This window comes from Crocodylus porosus, unplaced genomic scaffold (genome assembly GCF_001723895.1).
Source record: "Crocodylus porosus isolate Cpor-Errol unplaced genomic scaffold, CroPor_comp1, whole genome shotgun sequence".
In the NCBI taxonomy this organism is placed as follows: domain Eukaryota; kingdom Metazoa; phylum Chordata; order Crocodylia; family Crocodylidae; genus Crocodylus; species Crocodylus porosus.
In genome coordinates, this window is record NW_017728906.1 from 72,982,450 (window position 1) to 72,999,701 (window position 17,252).

The 17,252-nt window shown below is 39.7% G+C and overlaps 1 protein-coding gene across 1 annotated transcript in view; it reads left to right on the top strand.

The window, feature by feature from the left end:
- PUDP (pseudouridine 5'-phosphatase) overlaps positions 1-16,765 on the top strand; it is a 122,630-nt gene extending 105,865 nt beyond the window's left edge. Inside the window, exon 4 of the mRNA XM_019529358.1 lies at positions 16,111-16,765. Within this exon, the coding sequence (XP_019384903.1) occupies positions 16,111-16,287 (177 nt within the window). The 3' untranslated portion in view covers positions 16,288-16,765. The remainder of the gene's footprint in view (positions 1-16,110) is intronic.
- Positions 16,766-17,252: the final 487 nt, after the last annotated feature.

Here is a 17,252-nt window from a genome sequence, read left to right on the forward strand (position 1 = left end):
GTTTAAGAGGAGGTTAGATGAACACCTTGCTGGGGTCGTTTGACCCCAGGATTCTTTCCTGCCATGGCAGGGGGTCGGACTACATGATCTGCTCAGGTCCCTTCCAACCCTAGAAACTATGAAACTATACTGAGTCTGTCAGAGTAGTAAGATAATGTAAACATGAAAAAAAACCTCACATAATTTATGAAATCATGTCTCATCTGAACAATGGAGTCATAGAGAATGATAGCTAGCATTATCTCATGAATAAGTAGCAGAGTTATTTATTCATTTGTTACAGTACTTAAAAACATAATAGACTGTTATCATTCACTTTCCCTAATGGAAGTAAAGGGGCAAGTGAAGAGATTATTTCCCTAGACAGTACACAATATTTTGTAAGATTTGCCTGCTTAGTTGAATTGGTATATACCTTCATAATAAAATCACACAAAGTTAATTATTGTTACCGATACCTTTCCTTACATTTCTGAAACAAAAGGATGAAATATCCAAATACGGAGAAAGAAACTAAATAGTACAAGGGTCTTTTGGATTTTTTTCTTCAGTTCTACATATACAGCAGGAAGCAAGAATTGCAAACGTAGCTGTTTAAAATGCATTTATTCAATAGTACTTCAATAAGTTTGCTGGTAAATGGGTCACTCAGAAGCATTTTTCCCTTGTTCTAGATATTTTGTACATCAAAGAGTAGGCGGGGGGAACACAATTTTTCTTAAACAATAATCAAGCACATATGTAATTTCTCATTACTAGAATAAATGCTAAACGGGCTTTATAGGTTCCCACCATTTTGTATATAATGCATGTGTCTGCATTGTGTACTGTATATGCAATATATGTCTTATGAAAATGTCTGTATTAGTCATATTCTCAGCTGTGGGTCTTCAGACAACCATATCCAAAGTACAGGCAGTGCTCAACTTACAAGGTTTCAAATTACAGTGTTTCGTACTTACAACATTCATAAATTGACACCCTGTTTCAACTTTATAATGTTGGTTTCAACTTTAAAATGCTTGATCTGATGTAATGCCACACCAGTGAACAAGTTCAAGACTCCAGAAAAACCTACAGACAAGTCTCCTGAGAAGACTCCAGCCAAGAACTCTTCAAAAAGTCCAACCAAGAGCCTTCAAAAAGTCCAGCAGTCACCTCAGTAAAGCCTTTCCAAATCAATATGATTGCTATTTACAGTATAAATGCATTAATGTAGCTATATTACGCATCTATAATTGAGTACAAACTTCTTGGTTATTTTTGGTGAAAATAGGGTACTGGGCCTTGGTCCAGGAACCAATCCCCCATTTATAACATTGCTTCCTACGTTAAAATCGGTTCTGAGTTGCAACATTTCAACTTAAGACATGGTTTTCAGGAACCAATCGTGTCATAAGTCTGAGGACTGCCTGTACTATAACCTTTTGTAAACAATAGATTTTGTCCTTTCCCTTTGTAATCATTTAATTTTTGGAACATATATCTTGTAGGCATACATTTGCCTGGGTAGTCTTTGCCTACCTTTTAATTTTGTTTGCAAAGTTTGAGTAAAAATATTCAGTCTTTTTTAAGTTTGAGGAATATGAAACTATATGGTCATCATCAAAAAGAGAGTGCTTCATTTAAAAAAAGACTAAAAAACCCCCTGTAAGTGTATCCGCATGATCTAGGTCTGAAAGAAATGTGATTTGGCAAAATTTTGAGCGTTTAAATTCATAGACTAAGCATGCTCCGTGGATTTGTTCAGTAAGATCACACAGGGTCTAATTTAAAGCACATCAGAGTTAGAAGGGGTTTTTGTATTGACATAATGGGCTTTAGACCAAGTTTTAATTGCACATCTGAAAAGTTATGTATTGTGCATATGTACAGACAGTAATGTCATAGCACAATGAAATGATGAATCACCTACGTTTCTGTGAATTATAGAAAGTCTCTAAACTGTACAGACATAGCTTGGCCTAAGGGTATTGAAAAGAATGCAGGAAAGATTCCTATAGACATGTAAAGTTAGCAAAGATGACTATTAAGGGTCTCTTGTAAGACCTTCTAAAATGTACAGGACCTTACAGCTTTTCAAATAAAGAAAACACTGAACTGTTTGTGCCCCTAGTCTCCATTAGGTACTGTTACAGGGGACTACAGTGTAAATATTGTTAAACGAATATTTTTAATAACCTCCTGTAATTATATTAGTTAAATTAATATTGCCACAGCTGCTGCTGGAAGCTGCTGTCAGCTCCTGGACCCCTTTGACCAGGGGGAGGTGGGGAGGAGGTAAGTCCAGCCAGACAACATAGCCCAGAGGTGGGCAAAATGCTGCCCATGGGGCCCCTAAAAAAATCTAGAAAATTAATGTTTATCTGCCCCTGGCTGCCTGTCTTATGGCCCTCAATGGCTTGCCAAAACTCAGTACGCGGCCCTTAGCCCAAAATAATTGCCCGCACCTGGCATAGCCAGTGCAAAGCTCTGCACTGGGAAGGAGGGAGCACCTGTGAAGGAGCAGGTAATTGCTTAATTGATGAGTCATTAGGCTGCTGACTGTTTTCCTCTTAATATATGGGTACTTGCCCCTTCCTTCTCTCCCTCTCTTCCTCTTTGCTTCTTGGTCCTGCCTACCCTGCTACCTTCTGATTCCTCCTGGGTCACAATGCAGCTTCTCTTCTGCTCTTCCCTGCCAAACTGTGCCTGCCCCAAGCTGAAAGATAACTGGCAGGCTAACTGCTTATCACTACACTTATTGGTTAAACAGTTAATCAGTTAAACAATAAATCAATTAAGCATTCACATCCCTAACTCCCATAAAGTCTTTCATTTAAGTTTACTTTAGGGAGCCAAGGTCTGGTGTACCCAGTGCCTAGTAGATTCAGACCCTAAGAAGTCTGGATGTCAAACTTCTTGGGTATTTTCAGAGCTGTTCTCCTGTTTCCAAAATGCAAGTCTCTAGGTGTAGGACAGATTTTCAGATTTTGGAACTTAAATTATTTTAAAAGAATATAATCTGTTAGAATCAAGGAGTTCATTCTGTGGAACATAATATTAATATGCTAGAAATAAAAAATCACCAGTACCTAAATGAAGTGTCACATTCCTCATTAAATGATGTTTCTGAGTAAGGGCACTACACTATAATCACTTGAAAGTGATGGATCTGATAAAGTAATCACAGTCTCCTCACCAAACACAGCTAGAGGGAAAAAGAGGTCTTTCTAGTCCTAGTCATTATGTGGACAGCCACGAGATTCCAAATTTAAAAAGCAAGTTTTAGACAGAAGTGGTTAACTAAAGACAGGCACATATCATGTGTCCCCTTTCTTCAGTTTTTTTCTTCAGATTCTTCTAGGTTTCTTCTTAAAGATTGCTTACCTCTTAGAGTACAGCATAGCAAATTAACTTAAATTTATTTTTGTTTTTTATTTACCAGTCTGAAATCCACAAGTAGGCAGGGTTTGAGAGCCATCAGAAAACACTGTAAAGGCTTCCCCTTTACTCAGAAAAGCCCTTTTTTGGAAGAAGCTGCTAATCTCTCTTTAAACAATCAGCAAGCAAGCTAGCTGCTTCTGTCCCTAGGACTATCTCTGGAATTGTTTTTAAAGCAGGGCACAGTTTTCTAATATATCCCCAAAGGTTTTTAAATGGCCTTTTGCATCCTGGGATAGGAAACTGGCATTCTGCCACCAGTTTCCCCAGTAGGGAGGGTGAATACTAATTTAATTCTCTCTCAGCTTTAATATCTTAGCAGATTCCATAAGGGATACTATCTCCAGTGAGGAAGATTTAACTAAGCCAATCTCAATTTTAAGCAGGCCAAAAATCAGACTAGAAGTAATAGTAATAACAAAAAACACAGGCAGAATGTGAATGTTTTTCTCTTTAATCTCCATATCACTTTTTTTACACAAACAGTGTAAGAGATGTGAAAAAATGGGAATGCAATCAGAAGAAAATTGAAGAGGAGCCAGAAATCCTGTATTTTATTTCTTTCTTTCAGAAAGGGGAAGTGAAATATTGCATGTTGCATTAGTAAGGAGATGAATCAAAGAACTTAAATGCATATTTTAGTCTAGGTCTGTTCAACTAGCAGCCCATGGGCTGCATGCAGCCCACAAGGGTTTAATGTGTGGCCCCCAACTACTATTTGGCTGCTACTCTCCCTATTGATCTTCTTGCTGCTGCAGTTGTGGTCTGTAGCTGCCCACCGCACCCTTCCTTTTGCTTCCTGCTCCCACCTTAAGGCTAGGGACAGATATTCAAAAAGTCTGAGCCTGAATTGATTCAACTTTTGCAGGTTAGTCTAACCTGACTAGGCTGAACCAGTTTCTAACCATACAGACAATCCCTCTGGACTGAAGGAATTCAGGCACATGCCTTCAGTGGCTCATGCTGGAAGCCGGTGGGGGGGACACTAGAGCAACCCTCCCTTCCTTGGCAGAGCTGAGCTGAGGAGGGGGGAGTGGCCAAGTCCAGCAGGAGGCTCTGAATAGGGAGGGGTGTAAACCCCCAGCTTGCCTGCAGTCCCAGGCTTTTCCCGGCTCACTCCTTAGGAGGCAGGAGTGTTGCCAGCCCCCCAGCTAGCACTGAGGCAAAGCGGGAATGTTTAGTGCATGCACCTGTTGATATGGAGCTTTTCAACCTCTCTCCCTGCTTCTGTATACTGTCTGCATCAAACTGACTGGCAAGCAAGCCAGGCGTGCAGGGCTGATAACAGTATCACCCCTATCTCGGTGTTTATCGACCCATTGAGAAAACAGAGGGACATTACCAGCTACCTGTTGATTCTGCCTGTTGATTGAGTACGGACCCAGCATGTGGTCTGCTAGCTAATAGACAAATACCTTCTCTGCCAGTCAGAGGGGGAAATTCCTGAAATTCCAGGGGGGGAGGGGGAGCTCTTCTTAAACAGCTTTTCCAAGGAAGGACATTAAGCTACCAGTTGAATAGCTCCAAAAAGCCTGTCTGTCTCTGTTGTCTCCCACACCACGGACTGTAGGTAGCATGTGGTCTGCTAGCTAATGCTGAGGTGTCTGTGAGGGATGGGGGAATACCTGCTTAGCACAGAGTGGGGAGGGGAGGTGGGGAGCAGAAGCCAGGCAGATGCCTGCAGAGACTGCGGAGCTCCAGCAAGACAGCAGAGGGGAGGGGCTAGGCCTGCTGTGAGCAGAGTGCCCCACCCAGCCAGAGAGCATGCCAGGATGTTGGGGGACCCTGATCTATCTTAAACCAGCAAGGAGTCTGGGACAGACATAGCGTAAATTGGGTTGAGTCAAATCAGTTAAGTTTAATACTGCTTTCAACCAGGTTTATCTCAAACTGGTTTCAGCCATTTTCATACTGGTTTATGTGCACTGAACATCTGTTCTGTTACATGTTTAAACCAGTTTCTGAGCACTTAAACCAGTTTGTGTTTAATGTCTGTCCCTAGCCTAGGAGCTGGGGGAGGACAACCCACAGTGCTGGGGGAGTCCACAGCACAGTGCAACAAGAAAGTGAAGGTCAGCTCTGTCTGCATGTGCAGTGCAACAGCCATGCACACACACAGTGCAGTGAGGGGGGGTTCTGCCCAGGAGCCCATGGCATGCACTAGTGACATGTAAGAAATATTCCAAATAGTTCAGTGTATCTGTACCTTCTTTTTAAATGGAGGAAAATTCCTCTTCACTTTTCTTCCAGAGGGCTGATCAAATCAGAAAATTAATTGTTCATAATGCTTCATTTACAAACAAAACATGCAGACAAATTAGCCACTCCAAATTTAATTTCTTCCTTTCCAACAGTCTTTGCAAAAGTAGGGCCTCAACAAAATTATCTGCAATGAAAGTAATGTCTGCTTTCTGTATACTGGTCCCTTTCTCCTTCCTTTCATCTCCTGCCCCCATGTAAGTCTCATCCTAACTGTCTGGGTTCAGTCCTGAAACAGAAGGTTTAATACTGCTTCCAATTTTGTCATTAATTATAACATGTTTTGAGTATCTTGATATCTATTTAGACATTTAGGCCTATGTATATCCAACTCAATTCTGCCTCACTTAGTTTTGCTAAGGGACCCTCTACATATGCAAGCAAAGGTTCAAAGGGTGTGTTTATACAAGATGCTTTACTATGCATTAGACTAATCTACTGTTCTGCAAAGCATCGGTATCTATATATGGGCACCATTTATTGAGCAGTAAATTAGTCTACTGTGCAGCCAGCTACCAGTTGTAAATACTTGTCATGGGTGTGTGAAACCCCTAGGGCTGGGAGATTGTGGCTGCTGCAGTCTCCCAGCCTTAGGGTATGGGAAGCTCTTGTAGGGTATGTTGCATGTGTAGCTGGTCTTAAGGCAATTGCACAATTAACCAGTTAATTGCTTGAGACCTGTAATGCGTAGAGAAGGCCTAAGTGTGAGCCTTTATTAACAGTCCCTCCTCAGATGCCTAGGTTTACATGAGTTTACGTGGGTTAAATTATGTGATTTTTTAAAAAAATACTCTTAGACCTAAACGGTGGAACAAAACCTTTTTATCTCCTCTTCTCTCTCTCACTCTTTAAATGTCTTTAAATATTGACTCTGTGTCCATCAAAATGTCTACAGTCATTTGGAATCAGCTAAGAAAATGTATCTTCTATTTTAGAAATTTAGAAAGCATTGGTCTTAATTCATAGCTTCCGATGGGCTAATTTACTTTTAAACTAGTTTCCTTCAGATGTTGACTAAATTCCTTCCAGGTTGAAGACAGTTTCAATCTGTTTAGCATTATGACTGCTTATACACATTGTCACATCTGTTAAGTCCCCACATGTTTAAAAATGGCTGTGGGATGCTTTTGCTAATTCTATGCTTCATTCTACAAAGTTTAGATAAAGCATGCTATGGCTATTTTAAACAGAAGGGTCATGTTTTGTTTCCTAGATAAAATTGTTGTTATTATTTTAGATTCAGTGAGAGAAATGGTATATAGCCTGCTTTATTTTTATGTACTTTTAGCTACCTGGTTTTGTGCCAAAGTTAAAACTGTCCTAAGGCAACAGTTTAAACATTAACCTTTGGGAGATGTCATGGCAGCAATATAGTATGCGGAAACAAGTTTTCCAACATAATAAGGAAAAAGGTAATAACTTAAAGCTAAAATCTATATAATTGCATCTCTCTGTCTTTGCTGGAAGAATGCTGATTTTGCAATATGTGTGTAACACAACTGAGCAAATAAATTGACTGTTACATATCTCTAAATATATAACTCACAGGTGGGCCAGAACAGTGGACAGATTATAGGATCACTGTGTAGCAAAGGAAATTTTGTGGATGATCTCTATTAATTGCTCATCTGCTAAAAATGTTTCTGTGCTGTTGACAATGTGTCAGTCATAAGAAAGCCTGAAGAAAGACCTGATACTTTCATTTCCTGTAACATTAAAGCCACTATAATTATGGGTCATTTGCCTGGCTTCTTTGGCAAATTAAGAGCTTTAATTGCCTCAAGTTACAGGGAATTAGTTAAGCTTTTCCATTATGCATATTGCCTTCCATAATCATCAGCTTCTCTCATACAACAAGCTTAGTGACATCATGGAAGTCAATTAGGTCTTTCAAGGCAGACTTGTGGAGTGCATTTCTTTGTATGCTATGGATTAAAAACAGTTCCTAAAAACTCTTCATAATGCTGTTTAGTATGGCATTTAAACTTACTCTTTTAAAGGCTGTGTGTGGCAGAGTATGCCTTTTCTGTTTTAGAACGCAATAAGAGCTGAGAAACCATGAATTTAAGCCATAACCATAAAGCCCACAGGCAGGACTGTGCTCCAGTTTTGACAGCAGTTTTTCCCAAGCCTCACATCTTCAGTTGGATATTTGAAGATTAAAACACATGCTAGTTCTTGTTTTAATTAGAACTCCTTGATTAATCAAGTTTGCTCCATGTTTTAATTAAAAACTCTAGCATCACCTCTTCATCACATCTGTTAAGCCTCTGCATTTTAAAACATCCTTGGGGGTACTTCAGCTAAACCTTGTCAAATGAAATGTAGCTAAAGCTGCCATTTTTAAACATGTGGGGGCTTAATACATGTGACAATGAGGTGTTATAATTAGAGCAGCTTTTTGGGAACTGCTCTAATTAAAATGCCCCTCTCCACTCCCAAGCTTACGTATAGGCAGCCATAATGCTCAACAGATTGAAACTGTTTTATTCTTCAACCTGGAAGGAATTTAATGACATTTAAAGCAAACTAGTGTAATAGGAAATTAGCCCACTGGAAACTATGAATTAAGGACAATGTTTTGCAAAATTTCTAAAATAGAAGATGCATTTTCTTATCTGATTCCAAAGGATTATAGACAGTTTGATGGACACATTCAATATTTAAAAAGAGACAGTGAGAGAAGAAAAAAAAGGTTTTGTTCCACCTTTTACGTCTAAAAGTATTTTAAAACCCCACACAATTTAGCAACTAATGCTTTTATTTAATGACAGAAGTTTTGTAAATAATGGTATGAGATGTATCAAGTTGCTTTTGCTGGGGAGCAATCAGAAGAATTAACTTTGTCCATGCTTCTACTTCCCTGAAGAAACAGTAGGAGGAGGCTGCAATGAGTGAACGAGAATAGTATTCTTTCAGTAGTACTTAAGTTGGGTTAAGTAAAAAGTAAATTTAATGTTACTATTAAAATTGTCATTAGCTGCTTAGGCAGACAAGGTTCTTTGGGTAAATCGGATATCTTTTATTAGACTAGCTCATTAGCTGCTTAGCTTTTTTAGCTGTGGTCTATTATATTACTGGCAACAGGATGAGTGATAAGAAAACAGTTAAAGTATCAACAGGGGAATTGCTGTTAATAGTGATTACTGTGAGGGATATCGTCTTTGAGTTCTTGTTAGAGCTGAGCTGCATTGCCAGTGCTGAGTAGGAAAATTTGCACTAAATCTCCCTGTGCAAGCTGTCCCACCACTTAGAATTACTGCTACAACTCTTATTAATAATACTAAATGACCTATTTTAAGAGAGATTGACTACCTACAAATCCTGTAGTCTCTTACTGGGTGGGGATATCATGCAAAATGGCCTATAATCTAATAAATTCCTGAAAATGTAAGGGTCTGTTCTTAAAGTTCTAGGTACTTACATCTTTAAAGTGATTCTTCCTTAAGCACACAGATTGCCTATATTGGGATGGCTGGTCCTAGAAAAAGGGCAGGACTTTACACCCTCACCTCTCTTTGTCCATTCCTTTTCAGTAGAATTCCATCCTTAAATAATACTTTCCATACATTATGTGGGAAAGTTTGACACCCAACTGGGATAGTGAAGTCAACTCTAGGAGTTAAATATAATAATGCTCAACACTGCTGCAGTAAATCCCTTCAGAACAATTAAGTTTCTTCTCTATAAAATGGAAAACTTAGAAGTACCCTATTGTACAGAAATATTGTGTGGATAAATATGTTAAAAACTGTGAGGTTCTCAGTAATATAGGCCATATAACTACCTAACATAGATATAGACAAAGTAGAAGTACCTACATTCTGGTTTCTTCACGTCTGAATGTTTAGACTGTGGCTTTTCTGTCTGTCTTGTTCTATGTATTTTTAAATGCACTTGGTAAAGAACCCAGAAATCTAATATTGAGTTCATTTTTATTATAGGAAATATTTCTTTGACTTTTGAAATAGTAACTATAACATGAGAAAAATAACCTTTTGTTATCTTTAGAGTAAATATGCCCAAAATATACATATTGTAAATAAAAAGGTGATTATCTTCACATAGAGAAAGAGCTTTAATATTTTATGTACAGGATTTTCAATCATTTCACACTGACCCCAGACAAGGTGAAAATTAGGTTGATAGTAAAATTCCTACTGACTTCATTAGACAGCAGAATAAGGCCAATGCTAAGCATTTTTGAAAATTCTATCCTGTGCATTTAGAGGGTCCTTTTAATTAAAATAATATAAAATAATGTCAGTTATACTGGACACTTAATTTCAAGTAGTGCTTTCTTTTCTACCTGGTAAAGGATACTGAGTCTGAATTAGTCCAGCAAGTATTTCCATAAATTATAAAATTACTCAAAGTTACATTTTAGGTAAAAATACAGAACAAAACCATGTAAACTTAAGCTGTCTGTGTATCAAGGTTTCTTACATTTCTCCAATTGGCTGTAATCATTTTCGCAACAAAAGTCTTCACAACTTTACTGCATTTTCATTTAAAACTTTTAAAAGCCTTTGGCCTAGCATCTTCTTAGTCTTATACCTCCTCCCTCGTACCCCTTCAAAAAGACTCTTCCTTTGCAAGCTAGACTTTATTTCCACTGTCCTTCAGAATTGCAATTCTCTCTTTCGGAGGTTCATATTCTGAATATTTATTCAGTATGAAGTCAGAGTGGGAGGGGTTGGTTGGTTTGTTTTTCCCATGCTTCTGGACTTTCTTGGTTACCACAAGGAACACAGAAGGAACTTTTCCCCTTCCTGTTATTACAGGTATTAGGTTTTATGTGCATTTCTTTTTGGGCAGGAGGTTGTTTTGTTTTCTTTTTTTGCCTTCCTCAAGCATTAAGTGTTGGCTGAAGCCAAGGCTGGGAATTTTGACTGGGGTATGTTTCTGCTGGGACTAGAAAAAAACCCTAAAGATTCCTGGTTATAGGGTCTTGCCCCTTCACTCACAGTGAGACCAATAGTCACACTTGGGATCAGGAAAGAATATTACTCTCCATCAGTGGTGACATGTAAGGAGTACATAGGGGTGCATGTGCACCCTCTGAGAGCTCTGGTGCGCCCCCTGACAGACTGTGCTCCTTGCTTAGGTGATGGGCAGGGAGGCAGGTGGGAGTGCTGGTGCCCCCCCTGTGACCACTGGCCAGGGAGTGGAAGCACCAGATGAAGCACAGAGGGCACTTCTGGGAGTACCGTGGCTGCTTCCCAGTTGGCGCGATCGGCCACGCCCCCACCCCCCAGTCGGGAAGAGTGGTGGCGGAGGGAACTCCCTCTGGTCACTGGGGGGGGCACAAGGTGGCACCAGTTGCCCATGTTCTCCATGGTCAGATTGGCATGGATTTGTGGGTGTTTTTGCTGTCCTTTGTAGCCAGGATCATGGTCCTCCTCTTTGGATCTCTCAAGAGCATTTTAACTACTTTGCAACAGTGGGACGTTGACAATACCCTTGTCCACCTGCTTTACTTGTCTCAAGTTTGGGTTTGTTGGTAGTTTTAGACAATGTGCCTTGTGCAATTTTAGCAATAGGTTAGATGTGCATTCATATGGGATGATTTGAACAGGGATGGCCCTGGCTTGATCAGGAGCTTGAACAAAATGACCTTCTGAGGTCTCTTTAAGCCCTGCTTCTATTTTTCATTTCTCCTTCTCCAAGAATTTAGCATATACATCATTAATCACCAAGGAGACCATTTTAAATTAGTAAAGAAAATAACTTAATTCTTAAGTTGCAAAGTCTACAAGAAAAATTCTATCATAGTCCTGATTGCCAGAATGTACACTCTTACATTACCAGTTCCTGTATCCTTCAGGTGGCTTTAAGAAATTAATCCATGGGGAAAGTAAAAAGAGTATGTATAACTGGCTGCAATATACTTATTTTCATTCATCACCTAAATTATAGGGCTTATAACATTCAAGTGTTCTATATTTCTTGGAAGTAGCAGCATAGACGCATGCAAGGACACTATGTAAACCTTCTAATTATACAAAATTGAATAGGGTACCAGAATATATATAATGTTTTTTTAAAGCTTTCAAATATTGTTAACTGTATTGATTTCTAATAAGTTTGATTAGAAGTATAGGCTGAAATCACAACTCGATTGAAATCAATGGTTGTCTTCATAGTTTCAGAGTTGGTAGGGCTGGAAGGGACCTGAGCAGATCATCAAGTCCAACCCCCTACCATGGCAGGAAAGAGTACTGGGGTTAAACGACCCTGGAAAGGTGTTCATCTAGACTCCTCTTAAAGACCCCCAGGGTAGAAGCCAGCACCACTTCGCTTTGAAGTTGGTTCCAGATCCTAACCACCCTGACAGTGAAGTAGTGCCTCCTGATGTGTAGCCTGAATCTACCCTCTGCCAGCTTGTGACCGTTATTTCTTGTCACTCCTGGTAGTGCTTGGGGACTCCCCCAATGCCTGCTGGTCCCCTCTGACCAGTTTGTAAATGGCCACTAGATTACCCCCTCAACCTTCTCTTGTGGAGGCTGAACAGGTTCAGGACCCGTAGCCTGTCCTCGTAGGGCCTGCCCTGCTGACTCCTGATCATGCGGGTGGCCCTCCTCTGAACCCTCTCTATGTTGTCCACATCCCTCCTGAAGTGCGGCGCCCAGAACTGACGCAGTACTCCAACTGTGGCCTGACCAGTGTCACATAGAGGGGGAGGATCACCTCCCTGGACTTGCTTGAGATGCGTCTGTGGATGCATGACAAGGTACGATTGGCCTTCACTGGCGGTCCATGTTCGTTTTGGCATCAATAATGACTCCAAGATCCTTTTCTGCCTCTGTGCTGACTAGAAGGGAGTTCCTCAGCCTCTAGGTATGCTGCTGGTTCTTCCTCCCCAGGTGCATAACTTTGTGCTTGTCAGTGTTGAAACCCATCCTGTTCTCATCCGCCCACCCCTGTAACCTGTCTAGGTCCGATTGCAGCCTATTCCTCCCTTCTAGCATTCCCACTTCTCCCCACATATTAGTGTCATCTGTGAACTTGAACAGGGTGCCTTTTACACCCTCATCCAAGTCACTGATGAAGATGTTGAACAGTACGGGCCTGAGGACCGAGCCCTGGGGGACCCCACTGCCCACATCCCTCCAGGCTGAAAATGACCCATCTACCACCACTCTCCGGGTGCAGCCCTCTAGCCAATTAGTGACCCATTTGACTGTGTAGGTGTTGACACCATTCTTACCATCAATTTCAGGATTTTATCAACAGAGTATTGAGTTGAAATATAAAACCAACAAAAGTTATCAGAATTCAATCTAAACAGTGAACAGGGACATTCACTAGTACAGATTATTATTTTATGTTGTGTGACCAGATATCAATGGCTTTAATATATTTTATGTTATGTCTCTAATTGACATGCAGAAGAAAGATTTGCTTGTAATATCTTTTATTAGACCAATTTTATAGCTGGAAAAGGTGAGAGCCTGAGGAAGTGACATAAGGAAGAGCATGTTGTGCCAGAAAGCTTTTCTAACATCTCTCTGAAACATATAGTCTAAAACTATATATTAGCAAACATCTTTTTTTCTTGAATGTTACCCCAAGCATCACAGGGACAATGCTACAATGTTGAAGATATCTAGATGTCTTCTGGGCTCAGCATTTAACTTATTGAAATGCATCCATGCATTGATACTATATTGTTTGATGTATTTTAAATAGAGCACAGGCCCAAAACATTAACGTTTCTGTAAATACACACACATACACACAGTGTTTTAGACATGAAGCACATCTGATAAGATATGAAGTAGCTGATGATTTTTGAATACCACTTGCCTACAAGTTGTAAGAAACAGAAAACTTCTTTTTATATGGGCCAAAAACTACAAAAACTGAAGGGAACTCACAAGACCCAGGGAAACTACAGTGATGGTTTTAACTCAAGCAGTATATTTCCTTAATTTAAATGGGCTAAGTACCTCTGTGAGAAACAGCAATCTGTTCTTATTAGGAAAAATAATTTAACAACCCTTTCTTAGTGAAGACACACTTTACTGGACTTCTTCACAATATTTAATGGCAGTAGGCTGAATGCTTACTTATTTACTTTACCAAGCTCAGCTCTATTCATCTGCGGATTTGGACAAACACTGTATTTAGTTTTGAGAGAACACACCACAGTTGTTTCAGTTATACATATTAGTCCAATCCTTTGTGGAATTAAGTTTTCCAGTAGGTGAATAGAACACTTTTCTAAATTACACTGTGTGCGTCTAAATTACACGTTCACTGCACAGTAAACTAATGAATAGGCTGTATGGTAAACATCTTCATGTCTACATGTACATCCCCATTAGGCTAGAGTAAACTAATTTACTCCACAGCAGTGCACATGTAGACACTGCCCCAGCTGGCTTAGGCATGAGGGTGTTTCAGTGAGGGGGTTGTCTGCTGGCTAGCTCTGCAGTGAAACACCCTCATGCCTCAGCCAACCCCTCTGCAGCACGTTGAGCTGGGGAGACCTGGCTTAACATGATGCACTCCTGGACACACGTTCAAATGACAGTAAACTGGAGTTTATTGCTCCAGAGTGTATTGCTTCACATTAATTGCACCTGTAGACGCACCCACTGAAAACCTGCTTACATTCTGACTGGCTCTTTTTCTGCATTGTGGAATGAACCTGACATTCATCGATGTCAATAGCAACATTTTTTATTGATTTCTGTAATGTATGGTCAGGCCCTGTTGGTCATAGCATAGTGACTCCAAGCAAGTGACTCCAAATATACTTTATATAGAATGTGCTAGAAACAGATTCAGTGAGAATCTGGCAAGAAGATTAATTAGGTTCTAATCATCAAACGCAAAGGAACACTCTTCTTTTAAACACAAGTGTTAATTATAAAGAATAGGAATCATTGCTGGGCCTGTTCACATGTCACATTCAACTATCTTTCCCAGCCAACATCAAGCAGAGATTAAAAACAAAATGTGCAAAAAACAAAAAAAGCAAAATTGTTGTTTAGATTTGAATAAAAAATATTCAAATTAGTTCTAAGGGGTAACAAAATAGCAGGCAGCAGGTAAATTTTAAGGTGAGGCAGATATTTTATCTTGAAGCCATCTGTTTGTGGAAAATCCTGAATTAAATGCTCATCTTTTCTACTAACCTTTCCCACCTTTGATCAGTTTGTGTCATAACCAAAAGCTTGTTTTAAAGTCTTTTTTTTCATCATCTTTTAAAGAAGGAAAGCAGGCTTTATGGAAAGCTGCAACATATACAGAGATATTGGTTCCCTAACACATTTAGTCACAAATATACTTGTTTATACTTGTGAATAGATGTTGAAAGAACAAGAATTTTGATTTATAGTTCATGTAGAATCATTTTATTAGTATTTGTTTGTTTGTTTTTAAACCATATTATTGCCTTGAATTCTGTAATAACTTTAACTTCTTTGTTGGTGCATCTTTTACTATATTTACATTTAATGTTACAAATCCTAGCATACTACTATTGTTTATATGCTATATGTACTGCTAATTTGAACACAGTGATAACTATATTCACTTGGTATATATGAATTCAGATTCTTCATTGAGGAAAATGCCTTTTAAATAAAAATTTGAAATAAAACATCCTAGGGTCTAAGAATTTATTTCTGTTAATAAATTTGATAGTGTTGTAGTCATTTAACTCTTAAAATGCTTGTTTTTCTTCTTATATTTCCTAATGTTAAACAATAGCTTCCATATAATTAATACATGAATTGTTTCCAAAACTCACTGTCAAGCTTAGACTTGAATGATACATTACTAAACAGATAAAATATTTACGGCTGTGTAGCACTTGGTGTTTTTAATGACAAAACTGTCTAATCTGTAAGAGTAACACTACAGTAGTGCTCTTCGATACAATTAGTATTTTTTTCCCTCTGCTGAAATATTGTATATCAAAATAACATTGGAGGAGATTAGGAAAAATGGCATGCTGATTTGCAGCACTTTTCATATGTTCTGAAATATTCTACTTTTCACATTCACTGCATATCCTAATACTGACTCAAGCACCATAATTTCTAGCCACTTCACATCTTTTTTGGAAATACATTTTTACAAGCTTTTACAAGGTGAAAAAGGTCAAGATAAATTCAGGTGCTGTGTCAATAAAGCATTTAAGCACATGTTTAAGTGAATCCTTAATCAGAAGAGCAGCTAACAAGTATTTTCATAAGCTGGTGATGAGGCTTCATTGTTATGTTGAGTATGTCTTAAGTCAGTCTTTAAATACTTTGCACATTGTTTACTTACTTGACTAGCTCAGGGTTGTACTGGGGGACTGTAACACAGTTGGGACATAAACCCAGATCTCTTGAGTCTTATTCTAGGTCATCATATTTTATTATAAGTGGTTATTACAACATTTTAATTATTTTTTTTTTCATTTTTCAGTGTCTTGTGTTTGAAGATTCTCCCCTTGGAGTCAAAGCAGCATTGACAGCTGGGATGCAAGTAGTTATGATCCCAGATGAAAATTTGAATCAAGACCTTACAAAAGAAGCAACTCTGGTTCTGAAATCTATGGAGGACTTAAAACCAGAATTGTTTGGTTTACCACCGTATGACTAATCACTAGTATAGCTCAGTGTGTTCTTGGTTTGAGGGAACATCAGAGGTGGGGGTTAAACTCAAAGTACAATTTATCATTATTTTGATCACTATTTTTTCCCAAAAAACAAGAGGTCAGAAATCCTGGTAATACTGAGAGATTTTTCCATAATTACATATTAAATTTGACAAAATGATCATTGGAAGGTTTGTCTCCTCTTGCCTATTCATTATCTGTACTCTGCATAGTATAATGTACCCTCAATGCATTTGTGAAAAGACAGGCTCCTGCACCTCTGTATGGAGGTTCTTCTTCTGATAACAGGTTGCTTGGAACAGTGACTCTCAGCCTTATCATTGCAGAACTCTACTTACTACAAGTTGGTTCTTGCCCTAATACAGTTTTCTCCAGGGTTACCATACGTCCGAGTTTTCCTGGACATGTCCTCTTTTTTGGCCCCATGTCCTCTTGTCATGGCGGGCACATTTTTAAAATGCAGTCAAATGTCTGGGTTTTTCCTTTGCCCCTGCTTTTTCCCAGCACTTCCAACTTTGCTGCTTGGGGCTGGGAGCAGCAAGCCAAGGTGACTGGGTGTTGGAAGATCATGCGCTCTGTGTGGAGGCCCTGGCAGCCGCTCACAGGTAAGAGATACAAAGACAAAGAGTGTGTGTGTGTGCACATGCATGCAAGCTGCATAGGGAGCAGGGCTGGTGGGGGGGCATAGGGAGCAGGGCTGGGAGGGGGAGGTAGGGGCCTGTGGGTTGCGAGTGAGGAACACCGGCAGGGGGCTGTGGGTCAGCAATAAGGGGCCTGGCAGGAGTGGGAGGTTGGGAGTCAGGCATGAGGGTCATTGGCAGGGCTGGAGGAGGGGCAGGGGATGCAGGTTGGGAGTGAGGGGCATCAGCAGGGCTAGCTGGGCAGGGGGCTGTGTGTCAGGCAGGTCTGGAGGGAGCAGGAGCTATCCGTCGGGAGGGGCACCAGCAGG